Below are 23,642 nucleotides of genomic sequence, written 5' to 3' on the forward strand. Positions count from 1 at the left end.
TTGCTGAGGCTCATTTATGTGTTCAGGGAAGGAAACCCTATTTCCCTCCTACCCCCAGGCCCGTGGGGAGTCTTGCCAGGCATTCAACAAGAAAAGGCCTTTGTTCTGAGCTTGTAGGAAGTCTGTGCTGGACTTGTTATGTACTCACAGCATTTCCTGGAAAAGAACCTGGACCGGGGCTGCTGGCCCCTAACCTTGGCCTGAGCCCCTCTCTAGGCTTTCATGAGAGGCTGGTAAGGACTGATTTGTATCCTTAGGCTGGTTGGCCTGGGGGTTGGGTAGTCTAGTCTGTCTCAGGCAAAGGCCCCTGGCTTGGGGAGAGGGGAAAAACGTTACCTGGTGTGTGTGTGTGTGTGTGTGTGTGCGCGCGCGCGCGCCAGGGAACGGGGGTGTCCAGCTTTCCTGTAGTGACATCTCCTTTCTCCAGGCTGCGACGCGGGCCAAGGCCCGGGCCGTGTCTGACACCTAGTGGCCACCTGCCACGGGGCGGGGCGGGGCGGGGCGAGGAGGGAGCCGAGGCGGGGGAGGAGGGAGGGAGGAAACCTGGGAGCGCAGGGACCCGGAGGCCGGGAGGCCAGGCCGAGGCGGCCGCGCTGCTGGCCCGCACCCCTCTCCTCCGCGCCTGGGCCCCGCCCATCCCCCAGCCTGGCCCACAGCCGGGGAGTCGGGTCAGGGTCAGGTCCCCAGGCGCCCCCGAACGTACAAGACCCCGCGAGCCAGGTCGCGAGGCCCGGATTTGAAAGGTTACCCGCGCTGGGGTCCGGAGGCCGGGTCACGTGGTCGCCTCCTCGCCCCCCCCCCCCCCCCAGCGCCCTGTGCCGCAGCCCCTGCCTCGTCCAGGTTTGGACCCGGATGTGACACGACCCTGTCCCGAGATTGGGGGACCCTTGGGGGCCACGCCCTGCCCGGAGGGTGGGGATGCGCCGGGGCCCCCCCGCGACCCCGGGCTTGACCTCAGTCGCGCTGTCTGCGGCGCGGCCAACCCGCCGCTGTCACCGCCCGGTCGCCATGGAGACGCCGTGGCACCGAGGGCGGCGCGACTCGCGGAACCGGCAGAGCGGCCGGGGCGCGGCGCCGGGAGCTCGTGGTCTGGTGGGCGGCGCGGCGGGGACGAGCTCGGGGCGCTGCGCCGGGCCAGGTAGGCGGCCCGGGTCGGTGGGGGAGCGGAGCGCGGCGCGGAGCGGGGGAGGGGGCGTGTGCGGCGGGGGGGGAGGGAGGGACCCCGGGCCCAGGTGTGCGCTCGGGTGGCCGGGGTGAGGGAGGGACGCCGGGCCCAGGTGTGCGCTCGGGTGGCCGGGGTGAGGGAGGGACGCCGGGCCCAGGTGTGCGCTCGGGTGGCCGGGTGAGGGAGGGACGCCGGGCCCAGGTGTGCGCTCGGGTGGCCAGGTGGGGGAGGGACGCCGGGCCCAGGTGTGCGTTCGGGTGGCCAGGTGGGGGAGGGACGCCGGGCCCAGGTGTGCGTTCGGGTGGCCGGGTGGGGGAGGGACGCCGGGCCCAGGTGTGCGCTCGGGTGGCCGGGGTGAGGGAGGGACGCCGGGCCCAGGTGTGCGTTCGGGTGGCCAGGTGGGGGAGGGACGCCGGGCCCAGGTGTGCGTTCGGGTGGCCGGGTGGGGGAGGGACGCCGGGCCCAGGCGCCGGGACCGCGCCCGGGGGAACGGGCCAGGCTCCCGGAGCCGCAGCGAGCCTTTCTCTGCCTCACCTGCCGCCACACCTGTCTCTCACGTCGCCCGCTTCCCCAGCTCGGCTAACACCTGGCCAGGCCCGAGGTTAAAGAGCTTGTCCGGCTCCTTCCTGAGCGGCCAGCCTTCGGCCCGGGACTTCCTCTGTGCGGAGTCTGCGGGAGTTAGAATGGAAGGGCAGGTGACCCAAGGTTTGTCTATGGGCCTGTGGCTAATATTTTGCCATGCTCCATGGCCAGGGTAGAAAGAGGGTGTAAGCCAGGGAGAAGTGAATCAACCACCATTTGCCACGACTGGTCTTTTGAAACCTGAAACCGAATTGGTGCCTCCCACACAGCCTGTCTTTCCCCTGGTGCAGGGCTTATGTGTCTAGACCCCTTCCTTGCTTTTCTCTAACCTCCGCAGCTTCTTGGTGTGAAAGTGGGAGTTACTCACTTGGGAAATCCTGACTTTGCTGGGCCCTGAACTGTGGGTGCGAGGGTGCAGAACTGAGCTACATCTTGGACACCCCAGGGGATGGCAGGGCCACCCCCCACCCCCAGCTCCGCTTGCCCTTTCCCCCAGGGCACCACCAGAGAGAGATCCATGTGGACCCTGGAGTCCGACAGGTCCTCAGAGGCTGGCACCCCTCTCAAGACCTTCCCCTACTGGTTGCCCCTCTCCTCTCATTCATTCTACCTTGGTGGCCTTTGAGGATATTCTAAGACTTATTAAATGAAACTCCATCTCAGGACCCTCAATTCTGTTCCTGTATTTTCAGAGTAAAAAAAAAAAAAAAAAAAAAAAGCTTTGCCACCTTCTTGCAGATACCTTGCTTTCTCTTGTGAAACTGGATTGAAGCAACTTGTAAATATCAAGGTGAGCCCCATACAGAGAAAGGGCCACTACAACCTCATCCCCATGTAGGAGGAGCTTCTGGAACCCAGAGTGGAACCACCCTCCTTGTCCCTCTGCTTCCCTGCCCTGCCACCTTCCCTTGGCAGGCAGAGCTTGGGATGGTTTGGCAGTAGAAGGCGTTGATGGAGCAGTCACCCCAGATCGAGGGGGTTCTCCTCAGTGGAGAGCTGATGATGGACGGAGGGGAATATGGATTTATTAGAGGGGGTCTTGCTGTCCGCTGCCACTGGCTCTCTGTAGCCCCAAACTTCGTGTGTCAACAGCTTTTGATATGTGACCCTATTAAGACCAGACAGTTTTTGTTAGATTGCTATGGACCGAATGCCTGCTGTGTGGAAGGCACTGTGCTGGGCACGGGTACAGACAGAGTCCACTTAATCTTCGCTTCAGTCAGTCAAGTGTGTTTCAGTATCCTCCTGCCTTATGGGTGAGGAAGCAGCCTCAGAGCCTTGCTTGCCTGGAGCACAGTCAGAAACGGCCGGCTGGCTCCGGCTCTGAAATCACGTGTCTGACCAGGGCTGCCCTGTGACTTGCATGGCCCCTGGGCACTTTTGCCTTTGTGGACCTCTTCCTCCATAAAAATGACAATAAATATGATATTTTATGACTGTGTTGGTCTAAAGACAAATATAATCTAGGCTGGATTAAAAATTAAAACGTTTTCTTCAACCCCCCAATTTTATTTTTTCTCCTGATTTTAACAGAAATTGAAACTTTTTTAGGGGGGAGCCCTACAAGTAATGGGAGCCCTGGCACTAGTCTCCTATACCTAATGGAGAACTGGGCTCAGTGTCTGCCTTCCAGCTCTGCCTTCTTCCTGGGGCTACTGGGATGTAGGGTAGTAAGAAAGTGCCCTGCCTAGCAGCTCAGTCCTCATTTTTGCCTCTTTCAGCATATTCTAGGACATTCTAGGGCAATTGGGCTTCCCCCCCACTTACCCATCAAGAAAGGATCTAGCCCCACCCCCAACACAATCTATTCTAACTCAATTAAACTCCTGCTGTTGATAAGGAGGGCAGTAGCCAAGCTGTAGGACTTGTGCAGTGTCTGGTCCCCACAATGAGATTAGGCCCGATGATCTTTTAATGAAACAGTGGGCATGGAGAGGGAGCGTGATGCCCAGCACGTTCCAGCCCTGCGGGTGGCTCTTGTCCCTGTTGATTTCATTAAGTGGAGTCTGACTCTGGTGGGTGTGGGAGGGGAGGAGTGACTGTTCCAGGAGCTGCCAGAGATCTGTCACCCATAACTTGTGCTTGGATAGAGGAAGGACAGTGGCCATATGAGGTGCCACATGAGCCCCCTCTGGTTTCAAGACTTGTCTCCTGGGCAAAGGGAACTTTTGGGATGGAGAGTGTCTGCCTCCAGGCCCTTGAAGCTGCTGTCCATATTTCCACCCTGGGAACACAGGAGGCCCAAGAATGGCCAGAGTTCTGGGGGGTCAACCCAGTTAGGAAGGAAGGGCAAGAGAGTGTTCTTGCTGTCCAGACTGGGCAGTGAAAGAGCAGGAGCCTAAGACATTTGCTTACTAGGGAGCGCATCTCAAATGGCTTCAAGGTTTCAAATGCAGACGTGTTTGTGGGTAGGTTGGGTTCCATCCAGCCTCATTGAAATGTCTCCTCTGATGCCCCAGCATCAGAAGCAGCCCCTCCTTGAGCAAAGATTAATTGACAATTTTGTTGAACCAAATAAATAAAGGGGAAATGCCGTTGCTGAAGGAATCTTTCAACTCACTGTCTATAAAGCATAGGACAACTTGTTACCTGTCTTTTTCGTAAATCCGGATTTTCATGCTTAGATCTTACTGTGAGGTCACCTGTAGGTGGCAAGGCACAGGCCTGCCAGAGCTAAGGCTGGTCTTGCTTGGTATGAGTTTTCCTGACACCCCTCCTACCTGGGCTTAGAATCACACTCAAATTGGAAGGGGGCGGGGGATACAGCATGGGCCTCCATAATTCCAAAGGTCATTCTTTATCTCTGGCTTCCTCCTGGATGCCTAGTTACCGGGGGCCCATGTGGACCAGGAGGGCATTTGACGTGAAGATCTTGCCCTCCTGTCTTACCCTTCTGCTCCCGCCCTGCAGCATTCTTCCAAGAGAGCCCACAGGGGACACCAGTGCTCATGCGATGTGGGTGTAAACTGCCTTGGGAGCATGGCTCCCCCAGGCATGAGGACGACACGGGAGGACTGGCGTGGGAGGGGAAAGACTGCCTTGGAGCCCTGCTTCAAAGCACCTCCTTGGCAAGCACCCATTCAGATCCGGGATGAAAGCACGACAGCTCTATCCTAGTGACTGGGCATTGGAATGAGCAAAGTCACACCACAAACAGAAAATCAACCCAAGGAGGGAGGTGCTCTCCCCTGTGTATAGTGGGAGGTGCTCTTGGAGGCCTGAGTTTAACCCGTGGCTTGAATTCTTACCGCCCTTCACTTTAAAATCTGTACCTGCCCTGCAACTTATCCTCGAGCACCTTGAAGGCAGGGACTCACCTGTACGGTTCCAGCCTCTAGCAGTGTGTCTGGCATATGGGAAGTGCTCAACGAACAATGGAGCTGAGCAGCTACTGCTGCTGCTAATTTTGGGCATGTCATTTATCTTTTTTGAGCCCCAATTTCACCCCTCAAATTGGGATAATACTATTATCATAGTGTTACTTCAAAGATTAAATGGGAAGATGGGGGAGGTGCTGAGGACAGAGTAGTGGTTCCCTAGTCAGGAAGTCCCATCCTCCCCGTAAACACAAGCACGCATCTCCCCTCCACCAGCACCTCCACTCCACTCTCATTTCTGCCTGTCTCATGCCTGTCTCCTTAGGAAACCAGTTGGTCGAGAATAAAACTGGCTCTGACTAGCCCCACCACTGAGTGGCTCTGAGGTCCAGGGGCGACAGTCCCTTGCCACCCTGAGTTCCCACTCTGTCCTTGCTATTCATCCCACTTGGCCGGAAGAAGTGGCAGGCCCATGAGGCAGAGCAGGTCCCTGCTGCCCTTCCTAATTCAGAGCTAATCAGATTCTGACAGCCCCGGGCTCTCTGGGGGTGAATCTAATAAAGGAGAGGACAGCATTTCTCTTCAGTACGTTTTCCCATTGGAGTCGTGCAAGGCATCAGATCCCCGAGGACAGGGAAGAGTGACGTGCTCCCTGCCTTCCCGAGCTCACGGGGGTTCAGCAGAGAGGCCCGCAGGAGCACATAGGGCAGGACACCAACAAGGGTAAGCGAGCTCCAGGCCAGCCTTGGGGACATGGAGGGGACAGTGATGAATGCAATGCCCATTTCAGGTCATAGGGGAGGGTGGGCTGGGGAAGTGGAGGAGGGGCAGGGGAATAAGGTGGCTGGAATAACACAGGTTGTGTTGTTAGAGCCGGGACCACTGACAGTCTCCCGAGTGGACTTGGGCTGCAGGTGGACACCGACCGAGCGAGGATCATGTGTGGAGCTGGCATTTCACTGGCTGGGAGTGAGCTGCTGTTTGTGTGCTGGGTCGGACAGACTGCAGAGGGTAGAGAGATGGGGCAGAAGCTCTGTGCCCTGGCTTGGGTGGTGACAGTGAAGATGGCCAGGATGGCAAGAGGCCTGGGGGAGAACCCTCAGGACTCGGTGGCCTGACTGCGCTGGGACTAGGAGAAGAACAGTGCACTGGCCACTTGGCAGGTCAGGAAAGGAGTGTGACTTCGGATGGGCTGAGTTTGAAGTGTTTGAGGCTGTCCAGGTAGAGAGGTTAGTGGACAGTGAGAAATGGGGTTTGAATTTGGGGGGCAGGACAAAACTGGCACTAGGTTTAGGAGTCACCAGTGTAGAGATGACAAATAAGGACAGAGGCAAGAGTTCCAGATGGGGGCTGGCTGTCGGCCAGGGCTTCCTGCCCACCATGGGAGTGTTTCTGAAAGATGATTTCATGGGATGTACCAAAAATCTATAAAAGACCCCAGCCCTTGCCTCAGGATCCCATTTCTCCAGTCAGGAATTCATTAGGCAGGTGTGCAAAGATGATCACGTAGTGTCTATTTAGTGAAACACCGGGGCCCAGCTCAGTCTCCCTAGTGAACAGATGTGCACAATCTCTCATTAAGTTAAAAAAGCAGGTCAGCCCTGGCTGGGCGCTCGGTTGGTAGGAGCATCATCCCCTGCACCAAAAGGCCGTGGATTCCATCCCCAGTTGGGGTTCATGTGGGAGGCAGCCGATCTATGCTCCTCTCTCATATCGATGTCTCTCTCTCTCCCTCCCTCTCTCTCTGAGATCAATAAAAGCGTGTCCTCAGGTGAGGATTTTAAAAAAAAAAGCCGGTTAGGAATTGGTGTGATCTTTTTTCTATAAAAAGAATCTAGAAGGATGTAAATCAAAATGCTGATTTTTTTGTAGTTTTCTTCTTGCTTATCTGTATTTTACTATAGGAGTGTGAATTATTATACCCCCTCCCCTTTTAATGGCAGAGTTGGCAACAGTTGTCAGCATGGCAGAGAAGTGGGGTGAAGACAGCCCAGTCACCAGGAGGACAAGGCCGGGCCGACTGGGAACTAGTCTTTAGCAGGAAGGATAGAGAGAGTGCTTGGTTAGAGGGGTGACCCCTAGATTTGTCTCTGCTCAGCTGTCACCCTCTGCTAAAAATGAAGGAGAAGCAGGATGTTTTCCCGGCTGCTGGGAGAGGCCAGGCCAGCGGGGACAGGCCAGTGGGGACATGGGCAGCCGTCTAGGGAGGGGAAGCTGAGTGCTCTGCCCTCTGCCAGCACCTTGGTAAAGTGAGCGGATGCCGTGCTGTTCATCACCTCCCTCTCCCCTCCCATCTCCGGGGTGTACAGGCCAGGCTGGGCCCAGTGTCAGGAGAACCAGCAGATTCGGGTGAAGAGCTGGCACGAGGCCATCATGACCCGGGTGAGGCTGTGGAAACACAGGGTCGGGGGGGACTAGGTAGAGGAGCCAGGAAACACCCCCTTGAGGCCCCCAGAGCAAGGCTTTCCCCACCCCCGAGCTGCCGTTTCCCTGTCTGAAATGGAGACAGTGACACACCTACTCTCTTACTGGATGCTATGAGTTCAGTGATGTGCATGGAACACCCATGAGTTCTGACAGTGGGCCTCACCTCCCAGGTCTCTCATTTCTGGGGCCTTCAGTTTTGGAAACCTTACCTGAGGGAGGAGTGCAGGTCCACCATGCCCTAGGTGGGAGGGGGAAGAGGCGGGAAGGGAGAAAGGCTGCTGGCTGCTCCTGTCCCCCAGGCCCACCAGGCATAGGGGTCTGAGCACTTTTCCGGGGCTGTGACCTGGCCTGGGGGTGGGCAAGATGATGCACCTGGAAGAAAAAGACATGACTAACCCTGTACCTTTAAAGGATTTGCTCACTTCTTTGTATTTCCCCTGTGAACCCCACCTGAGAAAACCCTGGACCTCAGGAAGCAAAGTAAAGCACAGGATGGGGCCCTCCTGCTCTCCCCAGAATTTGTAGGACCTTTACTTGTACCATCTTTGCATGTGGAACTCGGGCATCTCCAAGTAGGGCAGCCAGGTGGAGAGGGAGGTGGCAGGGGCGGGTCTTGGGGGACCTTGGCTATGTCATTTGGAGGTTGTGGGTGACCCCTCTGACCTCTTGTCTTCCCTGCAGCCAACGCCTCAGCATGGAGAGCCGTGCCAGCCCCAGCCCCAGCTTGGGAGGGCTGCCCTGCTGCGTGGCTTTCTCCCAGCTGCTGGGCCTGACTGTGGTGGCTGTGACTGGGGCCTGGCTCGGTCTGTACCGGGGAGGCATTGCCTGGGAGAGCGCCCTGCAGTTTAACGTGCACTCCCTCTGCATGGTCATAGGCCTGGTCTTCCTGCAGGGAGATGGTGAGTCCTGAGCTCCCTGGGGCACCTCCTGAAAGAAGTGTTCTGTGACCCGATCACCCCTGAGGTCTCTTGCTGTTAGAGCTAAGATTCTAGAAAAGACAGTCAAAGAAGGAAGTTGGCTTGGAGCCTGGGGACACTGGGAATCCAAACAGGCTCCCTGATGTTGGTGGTTGGCACCTTCTTTCCAACTTGTCCCAGCTCTTTCACCTCCTGCTTCAATAAGGAGCACCCAAGGTTGTGTGTGCTTCACAGAGAGGAGGCCCAGCTGTTGGTTGGGTGGGGCACACATGGTCTGAGGGCCCCGGCTGGTCCCTGGGGGACCAGGACAAGCCTTTGACCCAGATCACCTCCCAGCTGAGGTGTGTCTCCCGCTGCCCTGGCAGGGAGGCCTGGCGCTCGGTGAGAGGGCCCTCTCCCTTTCTCACTCCGTAGCCCTGCTGGTTTACCGCGTCTTCAGGAACGAGGCCAAGCGCACAACCAAAGTCCTGCATGGGCTGCTGCATGGCTTCGCCTTCATCATCGCGCTGGTGGGTGAGTTCCTGGCACAGCCTTCTCTCCCCGCCTTCCAGGCATCCCGGTGGGGACACTGGGTGCTGGGACCGAGCCCAGAAGTCCCAGCTAGTTAGGTTTCTCTTGGCTCACCTCCCTCACTCCCTCCCCCATCAGCCTGTCCTCACTTGGCCCCTGTCTCTGGTCCAGGCCTGGTGGCGGTGTTTGACTACCACCGGAAGAAGGGCTACACTGACCTGTACAGCTTGCACAGCTGGTGTGGCATCCTGGTCTTCACTCTCTACTTTGTGCAGGTGATCTTTCAGCCCCACAGCTGGGGGGGAGGCAGGGGGCAGGGGGTGGGGGTGAGTGCCGGGGGGAAGCCAGGGGTAGGGAGGGCAGAGGAGAGAGGAGGAAGGGGCTAAAATAGCGCATGTGCCACAGAAGGACCCATTTTCCAGGGTGTGTGCCCACAGGTGAAAGAGGTTCTTAGCACAGCTGGATGCTGCTTTCAGATTCTGAGATGGGTACAAGCCAGGATTTCATAGGCGAGGGGGCCTTAGATCCCGGCGCCCTTCTAGCTGACACCCACACAATTTGGCCACAGGCCTGGGTTTCCAAGGGGACAGGAATGATGAAGGAGACCAGGCCTCAGGCCAGGACCTTTCCCATAAGTGCCTAGTGCTACTCCCCCGCCTCCACCCACCACTCCTAAGGTGGAGGAAACCACCGGGTGGGTGGAGGGGTTTGCAGCTGGCTCAGGTGTCCCCAGATTGGTCTGAAAATGGCCAGCTCAGGCCCCACCTCACCTTTCCTTCTAGTGGCTGGTGGGCTTCAGCTTCTTCCTGTTCCCTGGAGCTTCATTTTCTCTGCGGAGCCGCTATCGCCCTCAGCACATCTTCTTTGGCGCCTCCATCTTCCTCCTCTCTGTGGGCACAGCCCTGCTGGGCCTGAAGGAGGCACTGCTGTTTAAACTTGGGTGAGTGTCCGGCCCCCTGGACCCCTCACAGTGGTTTTCTCTCTGGGTGGGGGTTGGAAGGGCTGGGGTTGGACCCAGGCATCTTTCTGGCTCAGGTGTGAAAGGCATGTGGCCAAATGGTGACCCCGTGGGTGGCTTCCCCCTTCTACCTGACCCTGCAGGGCCAAGTACAGCACGTTCGAGCCCGAGGGTGTCCTGGCCAACGTGCTGGGCCTGTTGCTGGCTGGCTTCGCGCTGGTCGTGCTCTATATCTTGACCCGGGCAGACTGGAAGCGGCCCCCCCAGGCCGAAGAACAAGCGCTCTCCATGGACTTCAAGACGCTGACGGAGGGCGACAGCCCCGGCTCCCAGTGACAGGCTCTCTGGTCCTGCGGGGATGGAGGGGCTTGGCTGTGGGGCTTCCTCAGGTTCGGTTCTGACAGGTGTCTCTGTATAGCCTCGAGGCTGCCTTCAGGATTCCTGGCTCCTGGGATGCTGGGGGAGGGGGTGGGGAGTGTAGGGACAGTGTGCCTCTTGGAGCAATGATTTCTGGGGTGTAGGGCTTGGCTGCCTCTGCTTTCCCCTCCTTGCTGCTGCTTTAGTGTCTTGTTAGTCATGCGCAGACCCTGCCCCTGTTGTCCCCATCACCCCCTCAAATGGAGCTTAGGGTAGGTGTTTGGGTGGTCAGGCCTGGTTGCTGAAGCTCAGGCCCTTAAAGGAGACGGAGAGCGGCTCCCCCACTCTAGGCCAAGTCCTAGGGTTGTGGGAGAAACCTGGGCCTCAGCGACAGGCCTGGCAAAACCAGGGCTTGCTTTGTGTAACTGAATTCAAACTAGGAGTCCCGCTAGCCTGGGTGACACGTGGTCTGAATGGGTCTGGCCCTTGGCAGAGGAGCAAGTGATATTATGTGTAAACTATGTTGGTGTTCAGAGTGGGACCCCCCTGGAGAGGGGAGGGACTGGCCCCTGGGAAGCTCCAGAGATGTGGCTTTGGCCCAACTGTGCACTTGAGCCTTCCCTTTCTTTAACTCCTTAGCCCCAGAATGGCTTTGCTGGGAGAGGGGATGGGATATAGGACTTCAGACAGACCTACCCCTTGGCAGCTGAGGGCAGCTGAGGAGGGAAAAGGAAGGAGATGCCCCCTGCGTAGGCTGTTGGGTGGGGCTTACCTTGCAGCTCAGCCTGTAGCTCCCATTGTCCCCGCCCTCACGAGCCAGCTCTGACCAGAGGCTGAGGGCACCTTTTTTATAAAAAAGGAAAAGCTGCTACTCCTGTCCCCTTTCCCCTTCGATGGGGAAGATGGGGCTGCCTGCTTCTGTTAGGACAGCCTCACCTGCCCTTACCTTCCAGGCCCATCTCTGCAGGAAGCTGGGGCCGAGTCGGAATCACATTAATCCCCGACCCCATATGTGTGTTATGTTGTTCGCTGAGTCACTGCTTGGCGTCAGTTTAGAAATAACGTGATTAGAACATGGATCTTGTGCTTCTTGGACTTGGCGAGTGCTCTCTCCTTGTTTTGTTCATTTTCTGGGCTTTGAGGAGCATGACACAGTTTGAGACAGACACAGTTTACTTAAATGAAGAAATTAATAACATTTCCAAATCTATCGTGTTGTTTTTTTAATGGTTGCCTTCTTCACAGCTACATGCTGCCTTAGAGAAAGGGGCTAGTCTCCTGTACTGCTCAGATTTCTAATACTCTGCGTTTGCCGTGGGTCCTGCTTCAGCAATTCCACTTCTCAGCAGGTGGCTGTGGTCCAGTGGCTTCCCCTGCAGGGCTGCCCAGGCCCATCCCCTCCCATCTCCCCAGCAGCTTGCCTGGATGAGGGTGTTGGCCCGTTTAGATTGGGCGCTCTGCAGGGGGTGGGGTGGGCGTCATCAATTCTTTCATCACCTGGCACACGCTTGTGTCATCAAATGTTTACATGTAAGAAAACTCCACCTTAGACAAATTACCAAAGGAAACTGTATCTCCCCTGCACTAATGCTATACAGAGAAACAGAACTTCAGATTTGCAAGAAAAGTCTGTAAACCAGTCTGTTTGCCAAAGTGTATTTTGGGTGATTAAGGAGCCAAAAAACCCCCGAAAGCTGATCCATGGTGGTTTATATTATCTTGCCTGTGGCCTGTCTTTTGTGAAATACAATGTAGTGTTGATGCAACAGGTGATTTAATAAATGTCTACAGCAGATGTCTCACCTTTTACCGTCATTTATTGTGACAATAGAAGGAGCCAGTGCTTTTAGCAGAGTGAGGTACATGAAGGTAGTTCTGTGGGGGTGGAGAGAAATAGAATATCCCCAGGCTGGGCACAGAGGGTAAGAGACTAGTGATATCGATCAGCACAGGCTCTGAAACAGCCTATAACTGTCTGGTCTCTGGACCGGTGGGGAGGCTCTTCCACGTGGTTAGAGAAACCCTTTTCTCACCCCCAAGAGAATGGCCTGGACGGTGAAGCTGTAGGGCCTTGGCAAGAAGTTTCTCCCAGTATTTCATTAACCATTTGCTTCTTAAAATATGTCTCTTTTATTCCTTAAGAGGAGGAGCAAACTTTGAGAACAAGCCGAGGTTCCACTTGAGATCCATTCGTAAGGTTCAGCAGATGTGTTTATGGGAACGCTGGGAGGGATCTCACCGGACACACCCTGTGCTCCTGAAAAGCACTGCACTTAAAATGACTCCAAAGCTTAGCCAGGGGGCCCACTCTTTACCGGGATCCTACAGCAAATCCTCTGATTCGGTAAAGAATCTTCCTAACATTTCCTTTATTTCAGTGTGGTGTCTGGTTTCTAACATGAGCCAGAGCTGGAGAGGTCTTTGCTTTATGCATCTATAGAGTCTTTCTCCTGAATAGAGGCTTCTATGTGGATCTTCATTTGCTCAAAAGCGTGCAAATCACGGTGCTCAACACATCACAGCTAATCTCAGTCAAGGTCAGGGCCACTGGCTCTCTGGGCGAGGGCAGGGCACCTTGACTGTGAGTGTGCCGTCCCCCTCTGACCTTTGTGAGAGCCTCTGAGTCTTAAGGGTTTCTGTGTCTGTGAACATTCAAACGATCCTGGACAGGATGACGCATCTCCCTCCAGAGTGTTACTCCTGCACCTTCTCACGGGGTTTGGAACCCCTAGAGGTGCCAATGTGATTCATCTTGACCTTGGCTCAGTTGTTTCTCCAAAGGAGCATGAAGTAGCATTTTCCAAGCTTCCTTCTGGACCCGCTGCCTGCTCCTTCGCTATTGTTCAGGTTGGTTGCTCCTCTTGGTTAGCCCTTCTGAGGAGGGGGCAGCACAGCACAGGGGAAACCGCAGGCAGGTCTGATTCAGTCCCACCCTTGCCCAAGTCAAGCAATATAAGCTCTTGGGATCCACTTCCTTATTTGCGTTTTGGAGAGAACGATGCCATCTGTCAGAGGTTATGTGAGGAAAAAATTAGAGACCACATGCCAAGTCCCTACCACAGTGTCAGGGACATAACGGGCATCTTGAGAACAGCTCATCACAATGGACTCGGAGCACTGTCTCTTCTGTGGGACCTACTTCCCTTTTTATCCTGGGGCCTTCCAGACACAATACACTTGCGATGAATGCCCCATCCTTGTTCCTGGAAACAGAAGGACTGTTTCCAAATTTCTCCAGACTCCTCCAGCTTCCATTTTTAAAGCTGAAAGAGGATGACCGCCGCCCCTCAGTCTGTGCCTGTGGAAGGGGGTCTGGTTACCTCTTGCCCGAGCTCAGCAGCACAACAGTGCATGGAGCCACAAGGAGGTGAAGGGCGCCTGCCAGGGAATGGAAATAACTAGGGGAAGACGGCCTGATGGGGGACTTCTAGGACACCACAACGAACTTGTTTTGCTGTTTGCCGCTGCTATTTTTTTAGTCAGGTTCAGGGAAAATTCCTAAGAATTAGCTTTTTAGGAATCACTACCTTTCATCTTTCTTCCAATGCCCCAGGAATCCCTAAAAATCACTTTTGGGGGGCGGGGTGTCAATCACTTACCCATTTTTGATTTTTAATGAGCTAACAGGAGCTGCCAGGGAATGGTTTTCAGATAAAGCACGTGATTCCTTCTGGAGTCCTCTCCTCTTCAAACAGCTCTGGTGTCCAGGCTGGGAGGGCTGTGCTACCTGGAGTGCTGCTGCTTCCAGCTTTGGTCGTTTGGGGTGTGTGTGGGGGGATGGATGTGGTTACCCAGCAGGCATGTTTGTTCAGCACAATCTGGAGTCTACAGGAAGTGGTCTCCTTCCTTGCTTGTCCCTGAAGTAAACAGAGGTAGCAGCTAGGCAGGAAAGGTGGCAGGATTCAGTGCTGGACACTTTAAACAAGATATCGAGTCTCCAGCCAGTTTCAGGAAATCTGTACTCTCCCTTCACAATGCAGCTGCCTAGCTCTCTACATGGCAGGGCTGGAATTTCCGGCCAGATCTCTGAAGGAAATATAAAGCAGTGGGCTTCCAGCACTGACCGTTAGCCTTGGGAACTACAGCTAGGGCTGCCCCCCACTCTTGGGCATACAATCTCTAAACCCAACAGCTCTAACTGGCAGTCCACCTCAGCCTTGGGTTGTGCTATGGAAGCTGGACTGGGTGCAGCTTCTGCTACTCAAATGAAACTAGAGGTCAGTACACCCTTGGTGTGGCTGGAGACAAACTCTTCCAGTGAAGAAAATGCCTCCCTTTCTCAACTGCAGTGAGCCTCGCTGATAGGCCTTCAGGCTTTCATGTCCGTAGTTCTCAAGTGCCTATGACAGTGTCCAGCTCTGAGGAGGTGCTCAATCACTTCAATGAGTGAACAAAGCCTGAAGGGGTGAGTCTGTATGTCCCACAAGAGACCAACCAAATCATCATGTATTTGGCCTTCACCTTAACCTGCCAAAGTCATCCTCGGGGCGCTTCCTCGGCACCGCAGGCCTCAGTGAGGGTTAGCAAGAGCCAGCTCCCTGGAGAGGTATTGTAACGGAAGGAGAAAGCACCACAACGCCATGTTTTTCCAAGTGTTACCCATTTATAAATAAGTACATTTGCTTTCATACATACAGTTCATTGTACAGATGGCGATCTGTATACATGGGCAGGAAAATGCATTCACTTAACTTTTCACATCTATCTCACACAGCTCACATGTACAGACAATATAACTGCTCAAGCAAGTACAGCAAAGGAAAATGCCTTTCCTTATACACAGGGGGCTAGATGCCTCTGTTGGGTGTGGGGCATCCCCACAGCACGAGTTCACAACTGTGTGGTGTTCAATATATCAGGATCGAGAACAAACATGCACTGGATAATATACTGTACAGAGAGTCCTTTACATCTGAGTATAGAAAACCTAAAGGAAAACCAAGTGCATTAAAGCTTTTTCCAGCAAGTGTCTTGAAAGGACAGCAAAGAGGAAGAATCAAAATCATATTAGTACAAATCGCTCTTTAACTGTAGACTGTACATGTCTGTACTAATTAAAATCATCCTGGATTTGGAGGAGACAGAACAGAGACAAAGATGCTGTGCTATATGGAAGGGAGGCCATGCCTGAGAACGGCACCTGCCCTGAGCCTGACGAGGAACCGGCCCCACTCAGCAGGAATCAGCCGAAGGAAAAACAAGACAAAACGAAGAAACCACCGGAACAGGAGGTGTAACTTACAGACTTCCAAAATAACCGCCAATGAAGTGGAGATCTGGAGCCAGCATGTCTAACTTTTTTTTTCCAGTTTAGTTGGTACACAATAAGGCAGGTACGTTCAAGTACTGAGTTTTCCAGAATTGATTCTCTGTCTGGTCCTGGGGGGCAGAAGGGATTGAGTCTAGTCCCCCTAATGAGGTGTTCTGGCTAATGATTAGGCAAAAGAAAAATCCAGCCGGCAAGTGCTAGAGAAACAAAGCAACTAGGCTCCTTCCTTTCCACAGAGTAGGTCTGTCTGAAAAAAACACAAGTGATGCTGGGCTGCATCTATACGCATCCAGCTAAAACCTGACAGGTCAGCTTAGTGGAGAGATCAGAGTCAGCAGGAAAAATGAGATGATATGGGTGAGGAAACATGAAAGTAACACTTGATTTTTGGTGTCCAATTATGCGTTCATTTGGTACTGACTTTCAAAGCTCTGACTGTGGCCATCACGTGGCCACAAGCATCTCAGGGTGGTTCAGCTGCTGTGAGGCATTGGACACCGAAATGCAGGTTACCAACACTTCAGCCCTTGAGTGGTCTGTTATAAAAGGAGTTGATGAAGACCCAGTGGTGATTCAAGTAGCTCTGCACATGGCTCCACCAGCCCCGTTGTGCTTGTGTCCAGGCTCCCAGCCAGCCACCTTCTTGGGAGCAGCCAGAGCTGAGTTCAAGGCATTGCATGGTGAAGGTTCCATGACACGTCTTTGTAGGTAGCTCTTACCCTAAGCCCTTTGTTCACTGTTAGTCATGGTGGATGGTCAGTGGGATTCCTAAAGGAAAAGGAGAAAAAGCCACACCTCCCACAGCACACAACGGGGCAGCCCAGGGACAGACAGGCAGGGCCGGGGAGGCTGGGACAGGGGTAGGTACATCCTGACCCCCCCAGGAAGCCTGTTCCATTTTGTAGCAGATTCAGAGACCACCTGGTTTTGTCCAAGGCATTTCTGCAGTAGAAAAATAACTATCTTTGAATCAAACCATCCACTGTGACCCCTCTGGAGTTATAAAAATTGGAGGCGAAGAGGAAGGGAGACGGGTGCTCATGGGGAAGAAGGGGTCCTGTGTACCCGCCTACCCACTAGAGCAAGGGAGTTCTAGTCGGCCTCCTCCCAGCCCCTGCCTGGCTGGAGGTCCAAAGAGCTCATCCTCACAACTGGCACAGATGTGTGAAGACCCCATTCCAGACCTTTGCACTCTCCTTCCTGAACCCTCAGAACCTAGGGCCTGCCTGCTGCCCTGGAAGCAGCCCTTCGAGAGGAGATCCTGCCCTTCTTTGCTACCAGACAAGCCTGGTGCAGAGCCACAGTGACACCTAGTGGTAAAGTGTGGTGAAGCAAGTTGACGTCCACAGAACCCAATGTCTATGACTAAAATCTAAGGAAAATACTTAAGGATATTAAATTAGATACTGATTAATTTTTCTATTGGGTACATCTCTGGAATACAAAAATACCAATATTTAGAGAGGGATTCATAAACTACTATACAATATAAGGACTGAGAATACCTTTCTCTAAGCTGTTCTGTTTACGATAATTTAGGAAAAGTGTCTAGTAATCCAGGCTTAACGAAATCAGCAAAGTTGTATCTCTGGATGATGACCTGGGGTACTGTACACGATTCTAATTCATGGAATTTTCCTGAGCCTTCGAGTTTAAGTTAAACACATCTAAAGAGAGGGCACATGGAGAGCAAGAAGGGCTTGTGCTCTATTAACTAGGGACTTTTAATAGTGCACGTCGGCAACCTGGACGAGATACAACAGCAGATACAAAATGGTCTCCATTTTGTCCATGCCAAATTCTCATGTTACACAGGTTTTCCCTTTACTTTGTAAATAAACATTAATTTTTAATTGTTAATTGTGTGCCTTACTGATCCAGTAAATAAAGTAACCATGTCTCAGGAGTCCCTAAGAGCATTGCTGGAAAAGCACTTTAAAATCACTGCAAATATTTTTTGTATTTAAAAATTCTTACTCTTTTGATGCTTATATACAAGTTATTTCTTGTGCTATAAATGTTGTGATCCACTGCTTGATTTCTTTTTCTTGAAAAATACACTAAAAGACAAGAGCGGTTTTGCTATTTTCTAATGAAGACATTACTCACACTTAAATATCCAGTATTAATTACAAATTCAAACAGTAAAGTGCACCCATTTATAGACATGATGTGATGAAAACCCATTAGTGCAAGAATTCTGGGTGAACGGAACGTACAATTTGGTGAAAAACCTATAAGCTGAAGTTTGCCACCACCGTCTCCATTCCAGGGTGATGTGAATTGGGTGAGAGGAACTTACTGGTTTCATATGAAAAATTTCCCCTCACCTGAAGCCAGACATCGATTCAGCAAATGCTGCGGGGAGAGGGGCAACTCTAAGGTACAGTACTAAGGTCATCCCATGGCAGTGGAGTAGCAAAACAGGGCACAGGCAGTCTGCTTACCAGGAAGAACTCTCCAATAGGTCCAGTTGGCATTTTGTAGTCAAGAACTGGCGCCCAGTAGTGATATTCACTCCCTCTTCCAATGGCTAAAAAGAAATGCATTCTGACAGTCAACACTGGTGTTCTGGCCAATAAGGCATAGACCCTAAAATCTCCTGTTTATCCTGGAAAACCGAGAGACCCTGGGGAGAAGTGGCATAAGTGGCATATTTATAAAACCACAGGACCTGTTCACCCACCTAGACAGGTGAGTACAGGTGTTATGTGTTGTGTTCCAAATAAGCAGGGGCACTTTTCTAATAGACACTGAGAAATTTTTCAAAATGTAGCAGCAGCTCCTCAGCGAGAGGTGATTAAAAAGGGGTAAGATGCAAAAAGCCCAATAGGATTAAAACCTGGACAAAGAGGGAGTGAGAGGCTGCCGGGCTCCCAGCTGCAGGCTGTGCTGATGTGTACATTTCATCTTCTTGATGAGAGACACTGATGCCTGCTCTGCTCTAGTTGAGCAGACAGTCCTGCAGCATCAGAGTGGGAAGAGTCTGGGTCTTGAATTAGCCCAGCTGTTCACTTCTAGCACAGGGACAAGTCCTGGCCTATTTCAGGCTTGGGGGTGGAGGGGTCCACCTATTTGGCAGAATCTAAACTAGTAAAGAAGTGTTTCTGGTCTCAACTTCATGCTCCCCATGTTTGAGCGATGCTTTCAGAGGACACTTACTATTGCAAACTAGTCTGATCCCATCTGGATTTTTATTCAGGAAACTGCCCTTCCTGTAGCCCTTTATGATGAGCAGAGTGATTTCTAACAACAGAGAACGAATTCTCCTGTTGAGTTTGAGTTGTTTAGTATGTTAAACTTGAATAACTGATAAGCACTGAGTACCAGGCCTGTGCTAAGGCTTTGGCTTTCAGTGTTCTCGCCACCCATCCTGTGCTGGCCTCAGTCACTCAGAGGACAGCTTATCAAGCAACCATGAGACACTTGTGTGGAGGGTGCCTGGATCAGAAGACCTGCTATCTCATGTGCCTCATGCAGGCTGAAAGGGGGGCTTCTTCACCCTGAGACACTCTACAGTGCCCAGTTTTCAAATATCATTCCCTAAGCACTCCTACCTAAAAAAAAAAAAAAAAAAAGAAATAATAATGAAACTATGGATTTCAAAATGGAATTAGACAATATCTGGCACGGCCTGCAATGGCCCTGGGTGCAAACTCTGGGAATAAGTCTTTCAGTCCCACGAGAATTCAATGTCCTTCTCAAAGGAACAATTTCTTCACTAAATACTATCTGGGTTTTAAAAGAGGGCCAGTAGAGAAAAGTCTAGCTCCAGGTGAAGATCCACCTAACAGAATTATTGCACGGGCCAATCTTCAGAAGAGTTTACTTTTTGTGGAACATGATGCTCAGTGGCACATCAGGATCTAAAAGGGAGATTTCCCCAAAGATTTTCTACAGCCTTTCAGTGAGAATCCAGAACAGTCTTTCCTTCTCTCTTTCTTTTTATGTACTTATTTATTCCCTCCCTCACCCATGGAAAATCAGTAGTTTTTAATGGTTAATTGTTGGCTAAACATCTAAAGAATAATTTTCAGTGAATTACTTAAAAATATCCATGATTCTCGTCCAATTTTCTTGGCTGACCAAAATATTTAAAAGGCTGGCTTTTAAAATGTTCCTAAAAATGCTTCTTGGACAATCAATGTAGTGGCATCTCAAATAATTACATTGGTTTTTTTTCTCTTCCAATTAAACAGACTTATTTCTTCTCTTTCTCCTTGATCCTTTTACCCCCACAGGAAGACCAGCAAAAGTCTAAATGAACATTCAAGACCTGGCGACTGCAGGGAGCTGGCAGTCCAGGGAGGAGACCATGGCACAAGAATGTACTGGGGCTGGCTATTTGGATAACACTGGATAAGAACGCCAAGGTGAAGGGGCATCACACTCTTTCTAAAGTTCCTAGAAGAAAACGGACAAAAACATCTTATTTTTGTAAAAAAGGAGAAAGACATTTACACAAGAACATCAGTGAAAGCGATTGTCTCCTGGAAAAAGCTGACCAGTGTGTCTGATCTCCCTGGGTTAAAGCACACGGCGCAACAATCTCCTCGATGGTGTCTGAAGAGAGGGAGAGAGCATGTGGCTGGGGCACAGACAAGAGAAACTGAAGTCCTGGCTCACGAAGGCCAGCTTCCCAGTTGGCTGCATGCAAAGGATTTCAGCATGTGGGCTGCCACCTCTGAACACCACACAGAAACTACATGAGAAATTAAGCTAGGGAACTACCTCAAATGTGGAAACCAAGCCTGAAAATGTGCAGTGAAAACATATGGGTCTCACTCCAACAAACGTCTTTTAAACATTAGACTCCACAAATGGTCTCTTTGGTTTGATAGGGGATGTCTGCCCTTGTCGAGAGTCCCGGGATAACTGCCGGTACAGGTTGTCCTGGTATGCCTGAGCCACAGGGAGGGTCCGAGCCACCTTCACATCGGGGTATGAGGAGGCCTGGCTGACTCTCTCTAAGAGGTCTCCGCGGGACCCATTTGCCAGCATCCCATGGGGGCTGTAATAATCGTCCTCCAGTAAATGGCCATTCTGTGCATTGTTGGTTTTGTTATAAAAGGCAATGTTGCTGATGGATGATGGTGGGCTGAAGGACTCAGGCTGAGGCAAGTTGCCTGGAGACGTGGGGCTGAGAACGGTATCCACTGATGACACTGCCCAGGTCCGATTCTGCTGGTGGAGGTGGGGGTACTGTTGAGTCCGGGCCGTTTTATCTATGATCCCCATGAATGGTGTGGTCCTGGATCGGGTGGGCTCACTGGGGTAACCTCCCTGAGTGGGAGACACTGGAGACAGCTCATCACATGACCTATCATATGCCGGTTTTAGTGGGATCTCCATCTGTTGAATCGAGGATGATGGCCGGAAGGTAGGAGTTAGGTTGGAGGTGGATGAGATACTATTGCTAGATGGAGAGAAGCGAAGGCCTACGCTCTGGGAGTGCAGCAGTGGCCTGGGAGTTGGAGGATGGGGCTTGATTTCATTAGGGTTGACACCAATAGGTCTTCTGATTAGATGGGACACATCAGGGGAACCTAGTTGGCTAGAGGAACGTTCCAGATCTAGTTTTGAGTGACAGACTGGGTAATAGGATGCGGACTGGCTACGTCCAATCTGTGGTGTCTGGCTGTATCTCATGCCACCTCGATACGCTGAGGAAGGTCGCTGGGGAAGGTCTTCTTTGGTCAGCCCTCCATGCTGACAGATGGCGCCTGCGCTCAGACTGGCCTGGACATGCTGCACAGGCCTCCCATCCCCCACAATCCCCCCAATTGACCCTTGATAAACCAACCGGCTCTGACTTACTCCTATGTCTCCTTGTGAAGACTGGTATTTACTAGCCATTGAGTGGGCTACTTGACCATAGGCCCCTGTGGAGATGACAGTGCTTGAATGAACAGCAGAGCTAGGCTGGTTGCTTCTCACAATCTGGGCCTTAGCAGGCTGTAGCCTGAGCCCTTGCTGGGGAACTGCCACAGGAAGCTGGGGCATCTGGTAGGGCCGCTGGGCCATTTTGGATAATGGAGATTTTGGTCTGCCAGGAAGCTGACTAACATTTGTTTCTTGCTGATAGCGCACGGGTGAGCCAGACTGGGCTCTATAGACACTCATGCTTTCAGCTGGAGGGCTGGCCCGATACTGAGGGCCTCTACGGAGAGGGGAAGGGGGAGGGCTTGGGTATTCTTTGCCCTGCCCTCCCACAGGAGGAGGGCTAAAGCGGTAAGATCCACCCTGATGAGCTGGGGAAGTGTGTGGTGGACTAGGCCTGTAATGAGAGTTCTGGTGAGTCGGAGAAAGAGCAGGTGAGGTGGACTGATAGCTCTGTCTAGTGGGAGAACCTACAGAACTATTGGACCTGAAGTCAAAAACCTGGTGAGAGCCAAGCGGTGAGCTAGAGATGTAAGCAGAGTCCCTATGGGCTGGAGAGGAGGGTGGGCTCTGGATGATTGGGAGCCCCTGGCTGGGCCGTGCTTCTGTCTGGAGGCCGATGGAAACATTCTCAACATCCTGTTCCAGGTACTCTTCCTCGAATATGTCTTGCACAGAGTATATATCTTCATGCTGTGGTTCAGGTTCTGTTTCTTCTGGTAGCTGCTGCTGAGGTGGCTGTGGTGGCTGCTGCTGCTGCTGCTGCATCTGTCTACACTCCTCTTCCACTCGCATCAGAAGTCTCTGGATCTCACGGTTGTTTGGACACAGCTTGATGGCCTCGTTCAGGTCCTCTAAGGCTGCTGCAAACTGTCTGCTTGACAAAATGTAAACAAAGGAACTGGAGTTATTCTGAATCAACAGGAATCACCCAGAGCTGAGAACATAGTCGCTATTTCAGAGAACTGTGGTAGCATCTGTGGGAGTTGGGGGTTTTTGGTTTCGTTTGATTTGTAAGGAAGGAAACAGGTAGGCTGTCATTCTAGAAGAGTCCAGAATGATTCCCTAACCTGTTCTGCCTCCATCTTCCTTCTGGCCTCTCTGGGGTTAGTGGAGAAATGTCCCCATTCTGTCAGTCCAGGCAGGCCCTTCAGGAAGATTCTCTTAGTGACCAAATGCACACCAGGCAGGATGAGGGTTGGGTGGGGTTGTCATTTACAGGGTCACTGTCAATTAGCTTAGGAACAAAATAGTAACTATAATATTTAAAAATCCAGAATTTTTTCTTTATATTCTTGATATTTTGGCTCCAAGTTTCAGGCCTGTTCCCTCCTGGGCAAGAACCCTGTCCTCTGCCCTTTCTACCCCTCATCCCACACAGTACTATTGCACCTCCATTCCGCTACACTGAAGCTGGGAAGGTTTAAGCTTGCTGACTAGGCAGCTCAGTTTCTAATTTATAAATGAGGACATGAACTGTCAGAGATATTCCCATCCTCTCTATTAATATTGCCCAGAAAAGGAGCAATTGGCGTTGTGGGAAAGGAATTATCCAGTGGGTAAGATAATTTGATAGTCAAGCTTCTGAAGAGCTTTGCTACCCCAGCTGGTAACGACAAACATTACTGCCACTGTCGTCACTGGACTTACCCTGGGTTTGATTTTTAGGACCATATCCTGGCCCTGGTCATATCAGTGAACCTGAAGCAGTTCTTTCCCAGGAAGTTTGGGGGAAGGACGGGATGCTGGGCAGGAGGCATCAAGGACAGTGACAAGTTATCCAAAGATCACTGATGGTAGGTTCTAGGTCTTTCTGGGGCCTTTCCTGCCCACTGGCCAAACCACAGCAGATGGGCATGAGGGATGGAGTTTCTCATGGGTCATCTCAATCCTGGCAGCAAGGACCTCCTGTCTCCATGAGTATGTGGTGTGGATTAGGGGTTTAGGTAAGAAGGAGGTTTGATGCCACCAGACTTGAGAGGAGCCCCAGAAGGAAGACTAAACAATCCAGGGATTCCCCAAATGCCTACAGGAAAAGGAAGAGGAGCCTGTGATGTAAGTGACCCATCCTACTTTCCCCTCTAAAAGGGTCAAGAGGACGTTTGCTTAAGTGACCTCTTCTTAAGTCACCAGTGTCTCCTTATGCTACCTGCTTTGGGGTTAAAAAGTAAATGAGATACGGCAGAGGCTTCTCGGAAGAAGATGCCACTCTCCACCAATAAAACGACATTTTCACCCAGAGCAAAATGCTCTAGATTTC

General features: G+C 52.2%; 2 protein-coding genes across 17 annotated transcripts in view; one reads left to right on the forward strand and one right to left on the reverse strand.

Annotated features, from left to right (window-relative positions):
• CYB561 (cytochrome b561) lies at nucleotides 1–12,028 on the forward strand. 6 transcript variants are annotated; one of them, XM_081162717.1, is made up of 7 exons: nucleotides 1,055–1,138; nucleotides 1,740–1,870; nucleotides 8,173–8,390; nucleotides 8,823–8,921; nucleotides 9,090–9,193; nucleotides 9,701–9,858; nucleotides 10,020–12,028. In XM_081162717.1, the coding sequence occupies exons 3-7, from the start codon at nucleotides 8,186–8,188 to the stop codon at nucleotides 10,210–10,212; spliced, it is 759 nt and encodes a 252-aa protein (XP_081018843.1). In that variant the 5' UTR covers nucleotides 1,055–1,138; nucleotides 1,740–1,870; nucleotides 8,173–8,185; the 3' UTR covers nucleotides 10,213–12,028. The 6 variants fall into 6 exon arrangements, with proteins under 6 accessions (XP_081018841.1, XP_081018842.1, XP_081018843.1 ...); XM_081162718.1 differs by lacking the exon at nucleotides 1,740–1,870 and adding an exon at nucleotides 7,374–7,446; XM_081162715.1 differs by lacking the exons at nucleotides 1,055–1,138; nucleotides 1,740–1,870 and adding an exon at nucleotides 1–233.
• Nucleotides 12,029–14,827: 2,799 nt separating this feature from the next.
• The window catches only part of TANC2 (tetratricopeptide repeat, ankyrin repeat and coiled-coil containing 2), a 203,582-nt gene continuing 194,767 nt past the window's right edge, over nucleotides 14,828–23,642 (reverse strand). For 7 of the 11 annotated variants that reach the window (XM_081162730.1, XM_081162728.1, XM_081162729.1 and 4 more), the window contains one exon: nucleotides 14,828–22,259. In XM_081162730.1, the coding sequence (XP_081018856.1) occupies nucleotides 20,303–22,259 (1,957 nt within the window). In that variant the 3' untranslated portion in view covers nucleotides 14,828–20,302. The remainder of the gene's footprint in view (nucleotides 22,260–23,642) is intronic. The other 4 variants (XM_081162722.1, XM_081162731.1, XM_081162726.1 and 1 more) reach the window with 1 other exon arrangement.

Source organism: Miniopterus schreibersii, assembly GCF_964146895.1.
Source record: "Miniopterus schreibersii genome assembly, chromosome: 16".
Taxonomy (NCBI): Eukaryota; Metazoa; Chordata; class Mammalia; order Chiroptera; family Miniopteridae; genus Miniopterus; species Miniopterus schreibersii.